General features: G+C 33.0%; 1 protein-coding gene across 1 annotated transcript; it reads right to left on the bottom strand.

Annotated features, from left to right (window-relative positions):
* Positions 1–2,916: 2,916 nt before the first annotated feature.
* On the bottom strand, positions 2,917–3,852 carry LOC114613338 (olfactory receptor 4K1). Its single transcript, XM_028758615.1, has one exon. The coding sequence runs from the start codon at positions 3,850–3,852 to the stop codon at positions 2,917–2,919; it is 936 nt and encodes a 311-aa protein (XP_028614448.1).
* Between the last annotated feature and the right edge of the window lie 3,692 nt (positions 3,853–7,544).

The following is a 7,544-nucleotide window of genomic DNA, read 5'->3' as shown; positions in this document are numbered from 1 at the left end:
ATAGTTCTTCTTTGAATAGGTCATCTGCTAAATGCCCTCAGGAGAAACTGAACATTTAACAATGAGCCATCAAGAGAGTTGCATGAAGAAGTTACCCAAATGCCTATGGTTTATACTCCTGTTCCAATTCTTTCTTCTCTTAAGCATGTAACTCTACCCTTATGGAGTGTGCCCCATGATCAGGTAACTGAGGTAGAGAAGTCAAGGGCTTGGTTTACAGATAGTTTTGCACCTTATAAAAGCACCACTTGGAAGTGAACAGCTGAAGAATTTCAAGGATTGAGTGAAATCTTTATACTAGTTAGAACTTAAGGTCATATATTTGTTTAGAAATCAAAATGACCAATTGTGCAAATATTCACTGATTGGTGGGCTTTAGCCAATATGTTTTCTGGATGGTAAGACACTTAGAGCATGATTGCAAAATTTGGGAAGAGATATGTGGATAGATTTCAACATATTGGTAAAGGATATGAAGATACTTGTCTCCTATGTAAATCCTCATAGAAAGATAAGTTCAGCAGAGGGGGAATTAAATAATCAAGTATATAGAATGATCTGCTATGCAGACAGTCATCCTGTTTCCCCAACTACCTCTGTCATTGCCAAATGATCCCATAAACAAAGTGACCCTTAGTGGCAGAGATGGAAGATATGCATTGGCTCTACAACATGGATTCCACTCACCAAGTTTGGTATCAGTACAGATGCTGCTGAGTGCCAGAACTGCTAAGAGCAGAGACAAGTGCTTAAGTTCTGATATGTCATATGACAAGCCTGAGATCTGGTGACAGGTTGATTACATTGAACCATTTCCTTCATGAAAGCAACAACTAATGGAATAGATACTTGGTTTCATTATATATTTGACTTTCCTGCACTTAATGCTTCTGCCAAAACTAACATTTGTGAACCTACACAATGATTTGTGCATCATCATGCTATTCTATACTCCTTCTGACAAATGAATTTATTACACAGCCAGAGAAGTTCAATAGTGTGCTCACAATTATGGAATCTACTGGTCGTACCATGTTCTCCATCATCTTGAAAAAGCTGACCCAAATTACAGAGTCAATTCATTGACAGCTATCTGTAGGGTTGTTAGACATGGTTCTTGAAAAAGAAGTATATACTTTGAATCACAATCACAATATATGGCATGGTTTCTCCTTGAATCAGGATTCAAGGGTCCAGGCAACAAGGTGTACAAAATAGAATGTTGTACTTACTATAACCCCTAGCAATACCTAGGAAAAATTCTGTTTCATATTTCCATGACCTTAAATTCTTCTAACCTAGAAGCTTTGGTTCCATAGAGGAGAGCACCCCTGCCAAGAAAAAGAACAAATATTTCATTGAACTAAAAGCTCAGACATCACCATAGCTACCATGGGCTTCTGATGCTATTCAGTCAACAGGATAAGAAACAAATAGTAATGTTAGGAAGGGCTATTTATCAGGTTACAGACAATAAATTAGATTGGTTCTCCACAATGCACATAAGAAGAATTATGCCTGTAGTACACGATACTTTATGGTATCTCTTAGTGTTACCCATGATTAAAGTCAACGGGAAACTACAACAACCTACTCCAAGCAAAATGACAAAGAGCCCAGACCCTTTAAGAATAAAAGATTGGGTCAGTCTTCCAGGAAATAAAAATAACCCCCTAGTTGCTCAATGTGGATGGAGAAAATACAAAATGGATACTACAGATATATAGTTATTAATATCAGCTAAAGCTCATGACCTGTTTCAGAAGTAAGGATTATAATTTCTGTTTCTGTCATAATTTGTTAAGCACATGTTTGTACAGATATTTGTGCTCTTTTCTTCAATTGCTTCATCATGTAAGAAAATATTAGTTAAGAGAATATCAGTGGTTTATTGTCCTTAAATTTTAAGATACTAAAATGTTCCTCAAAGTACATTGCCAACTCTTCTAAACTTCGTAATGCATTTACAGTTATACATTGGTTGGCATAGTCATATCATGTCTAATGTAATTGTGACCTGGTTAACATGTAATATATTTGTAATTTTTACCTGGGATAGTTATATCATATTAAACATACGTTGTGGCTATTATTTTGATTTGGAAACTAGGCATGATATGAGATAAAATTGTGTGCAAAGATGACAAGGGGTGGACTTGTGACAGCTATTCATGGTTGTCAACTTGAATACAACTGGCATTAAATAACCCACAAATATATAAAATATTTGGTACACCTGTGAGATTTTTTTCCTAATTTAATCATTTAAGGTGGAAAGCTTCACCCTAAACAAGGGATGGGAGTGTCATGTGGAAAGATCCACATTCAAACTGTGTCACATCATCTGGTGACAGCCTATATAGAAGAAAAGGAAAGAAAGGAGCATGTGGTGCTTACCCTCACTCTCACTAAAAAGTTCATCCCTTCACTGATATTAAAGCTTATTTCTTCTGTATTGTGGTATGGTCAAGACTAGCTAAGATATCTAGCCTCATGGAATAAACAATTATTTGATTCCTGGACTTTCCTTTGGAAGACAGGAATAGTAATTTCATAATCTGTAAACTAGTCTAATAAATCATGTGTGTGTGTGTGTGTGTGTGTGTGTGTGTGTATACATAATTTTCATCATCTCTGTTTCTCTAGAGAATCCAGATTAAGGAGTACATAAAATACATTTTAAATGTCCCCAACAATTTTAAGAAAATGTTTAAAATTATGAACAGTGAGAATTTTTCTCTGAAATTATGATAATTTTACTCAAGAACTTGTTTTATGTAGTTACCTTGCCTTTAGGGCAAAATTCATCTCTATAATTTAAACATTTATATCACAAACAAAGATGATTTGAATAATTCTAGAATCCCCTGGAGAATCTTCATTCTGGCTCAATATGAGGCTGTTTCATAGAGATCCTTAGTTTTTCTGAGGATTTACATGGCTGTTTCTCAATTTCCTCAAGGCTGACTTCACATCTTCATTTCTCAGAGAATATATGATAGGATTTAGTAAAGGTGTACAAATGGTATAGAATACAGAAAGGAACTTATCTACAGACAATCTGCTAAAAGGCCATATGTAGAAATAAATACAAGGCCCAAAGAAAAGAATAACTACAGTGATATGGGCCGTTAGTGTAGAAAGGGCTTTGGATGACCCACTAGAGGACTGGCGTTGGACAGTGACCAAAATGATGATATAGGAGACAATTAAAGCCAGGAAACAGCTTAGTGATATCATGCCACTGTTAGCCAATGTCAAAATTTCCATCCTGTATGTATCCATGCAAGCAAGCTTTATCACCAAGGGAAGATCACAAAAGAAGCTATCTACCTCATTGGGACCACAGAATGGCAAATTCACTGTAAATGCCAAATGGCTCACAGAATGAAGAATACCCACTGCCCAAGAAATTGACACAAAAATTATACATACCCTCCGGTTCATAATTAGATTGTAGTGCAGTGGCTTACATATTGCTACAAACCTGTCATATCCCATAGCTACAAGCAACATCATTTCACTCCCCACAAAGCTATGAAGAAGAAATATTTGGGTCATGCAACCCTCAAAGGAAATAGTTTTGTGTTCAACAAAAAAGTCTACAAGCATCTTAGGAGTGGCAAAGTTAGATTGGCAGATGTCAATGAATGAAAGGTTACTGAGCAAAAAGTACATAGGAGAGTTCAAGTGGGAGTTAGATAAAATTATGACAATAATCATGACATTGCCCAAGACTGATGTCACATAGATGACAGAGAAGATGGTAAAAAGCACAAGCTGAAGTCCCCAAGATTTAGAAAGTCCCAGAAGCACAAACTCAGATACTGTGGATTCATTACTGTGAGCCATGTATCCAATGTAAAGTCACCTAAATGAAAATCAAGAAAATATTACCATCACTGGCCTAGCAATATACTTCATTCATAAAGAAAATGATGTTGAGATTTCAAGTGTAACTATTTAATTTAAATATACATATATGGAAAATGAAATTAAGTATAATGATATATAAATAATATAATTAGGAAACTACAATTCATTAATTTTATCTTAAGGTCTTGCCTTATTTTAGCATTTTGGTTAATATATGTATAAGTGTAATGATGAATCATTCAGAAGACTTTAAGAAATTTTCTAACATTAATTTAAAGTAGAATAAATATTCTAGTATGTGGTAAAGAACACAGTAACTTGAAGGCAGGAAACAAAAACAGTTTATTAACTCCTCTCCTTCTTTTCTAAAATCAAGGAAATATTTCCATCACAAAAATTTGAAATACTAACTCATACCCCATTTCAGTGTGTAAAATAAAAGGCATTTATTTGGTGGTGAGGAAAGACAAAGAATTGAGAGAGGATATGGTGGGGGGTTGAACAGGAAGAGGAAGCAGGTCAGAGCACTGTGATTCGCTGACCTGTTGAGGACTTAGCATCATTTTTTTGCTAGACTCAACCAGGGCAGAGTGGTAAGCCTTGAAACCATGTACACACAAAACAAAACAAAAAATTAATTCCAATGATTGCATTTAAATACATCTGTGCAAATACACATGTGTGCATTTGTGTTTGTGTGTGTGTGTGTGTTGTGTGACAATAATCAAATGAAAAGACACTGTCAACTTGAAATTGCTGGGGACATGGCGAGGGAAGGTATGACAAGAGTGCCTGCATGTCACTGAAGAGAGGAGAGAAAGGGGAAGTAACGTAATCCTATCCAATCAAAAACATACTTTTAAAAAGATTCATCTATATTTAATTTTTTATTTTCTTCATATCTACTGATTGATAGTGTTTTAACACAATATTTAAAAACATAATAAACAACTGGAAAACCCCGTTCAGTGTCTCCTGTAACTTCAAATTTAAGTTTGAGGTCAATGTTATTTTTCATTTTCTTCCTTATAATTAAAATAGTTTCCCACTAGTGAAGATTTTTGCCACTTGCAAGCTATGTAATTGAGCATAGGATTTAAATGTCCCTCAAATTATTTTCAATTCTACAACTTCTAAGCACAAAAAGAGTTATATTATGGCACCATGTAGATTTTATGTTTCTATACACAGAGTACTTCTAAACATTTAGTTAATGAGTCTTCCATTGCTGTTGTACCTCAGGAAGAAGTATTTTCAGATTTCTAAATATCTCATAGGAGAACTATTTTTGGTGAAATGGAAAGTTATCTACACAAAAAATCTTTATTATTTCAGCAATGCATCAGGTATGCACAATTGTTTTTGTTCTTAATTTTTTAACTCATAATACTTGTGTCATTACTCAGTATGAAACTACAAGCAAAATCTGCTATTTCTTTGTTAGTAACCTCATTCTTCATTATAGGAAAATTTTTATAGTCAATAAACATGTATCTAATAACTAAATATTCTCCAAATAGAAAGCATAAAAAAGTTACATGGGAACAGATAATGATTGCAACACTGTTCCCTGTGTTTATCCAGATTCTGACCCAAGTCTTCTAAAGATTACCCAAAAAGTCATCCAAACAGAGAACTGGAGAAACAATTTTCCTATGCTGGATGGAATTTCCAACCAGACTGAAACAACAACTTTTCTTTGTCATCTTTCAGCTGTTAATTTTTGCATTAAAATGTTTCTCAATTATATTTGTAAACTATGCTTAAAATCCATGTTTAGAACTTACAATTTTAATAATTTCTTTTAATTTTCTTTATTTTCATCAAATTTAGTATTCTTACATTTGTGTGTAATCATCTTCTCCTGTGAGTCTTCATATTGAAAATGTCTGTAATATACTTTTGACTTAGCTCTGCTCTTCTTGCCATTCACCACACAACTATTAGAGCCTAAGGCAGTGTAATATAAAGCTTTATATATTCACCCCAGGAAGCTGCTTTTATAGAGAAAGAAATCTGCCTCTAGAGACATGTGGTGATCCTTAAGCAAGAGTGACTTTTGTTTCCTGAAATAACTTTTATGGGAATAAAAGTGCTGTGACTTTTTTCTGGTTGCTGGAATCAGATAATAGATACATATAAAATCCAGAGATTGCTTGGTATTAAAGATTCAGTTGGAGAAATGATACCCTTAGCCTCTGACTTGCTGCCAATAAATATTTGTGACTGTCTATAAAAAGGAACTCACTTCTTCAAAAAGCAGTTGAATTTATTGTCTAGTTCTATTATCTAAATTATACAGCCAAAATTATTCTCCATTATAAACAGCACTTCAAGCACTTGAGGTTTTTCATTTTTTCTTCATATATCAATAGTCTTTGCAGTGTATTTTATATAAGCTTTTCATATTCCCAATACTCTGATGTATATTTCATTTGCTTATTTTTAAAAAATAAAATTGAAAAGAAGATCTTCTGTCACTGAGCACATTTACATTTGTCTATTTCATGAACACACACACACACACACACACACATATATATATATATCCCCTCAAGAAAAGTATTAAAGTACATAAGAACATAAGAATGGACGTACAACAAGACATGTTGTATAATTAGGCAAATATGATCCTGGCTGTTTCAGGCTGTCTTGTTTCTAAAGAGTCAGTTAATTTTCAAAGATTTTTTTCTGCAAACTTTTATCAACCTGTTTAATAATAAATCATTCTGAAATTTGTGTGCAGTTTAATTTTATTGAAATACCTAATTCTACTTTAAAAACAATAATGTTTGAATAGTCTTCAAAAGTCAAAAATTTGTATTTGAAAAAAAATCCAAATTAAGATTAGAAAAATACAGTAATTTAAACTGTTAAAAGAATCAATGTCTGAAATGATCATTGAGACAAAAAATACAGTAAGATGTAGACTATTCAGGGGGAAGTGATTTAATTGCATTTGAATTTTTCTAAAGAAAAAATAGATACATGTAGGGGAAAAGTCTAATATATTTACAGAATTGATGCAAATTTTAAACTATATAATGGCAAAAGCACTGGTAAATTTAGGATTTATCACTTTAAAATTGTATTCCCTATTCTTTTCTATCTTGAATATTTGACACTGAATGCAAACTGTAAAATAGAAATAATATACTTTTAAAATAAAATATCTATAAAGCTTAAATAAAGAAATAATGGAAAAATAGATAACATTCACACCAGACATAAATGATGAAATATAAAATATCTAAAAAATGTCACTCATACATAAAATCATAAAAAAAGAAGAAGAAATACTATCAATGGTAAAATACACACTAAAAGTCATAGGAAGTTATGTATTTTTAAACAATAAATAGTTGAGTTTCAGTAAGTGCTTAAATGTTTTTAAGCTAAACAATACAGATGTAAATATAGGGAGTCTTCTTTAAGAAAATATTAGAATTACGTTTAGGAATTGTATCAGTCAAATTGTAACACTTAATCTTGGTTGTCAAGTACAGCTGGAAACAGTAAAACATGCAGTTAAACACACCTGTGAGGGATTTTCTTAAAGGATTATTTGAAGGGAGAAGACTGATCCTAAAAACACATTATAATAGCAGTACATACCTACTTTCTCTCTCTCTCTCTCTCTCTCTCTCTCTCTCTCTCTCTCTCTCTCT

This window comes from Grammomys surdaster, unplaced genomic scaffold (genome assembly GCF_004785775.1).
Source record: "Grammomys surdaster isolate TR1022 unplaced genomic scaffold, NIH_TR_1.0 126198, whole genome shotgun sequence".
In the NCBI taxonomy this organism is placed as follows: domain Eukaryota; kingdom Metazoa; phylum Chordata; class Mammalia; order Rodentia; family Muridae; genus Grammomys; species Grammomys surdaster.
Note: the sequence above shows the minus strand (reverse complement) of the source record. Positions and strands in the feature narration are given on the sequence as shown.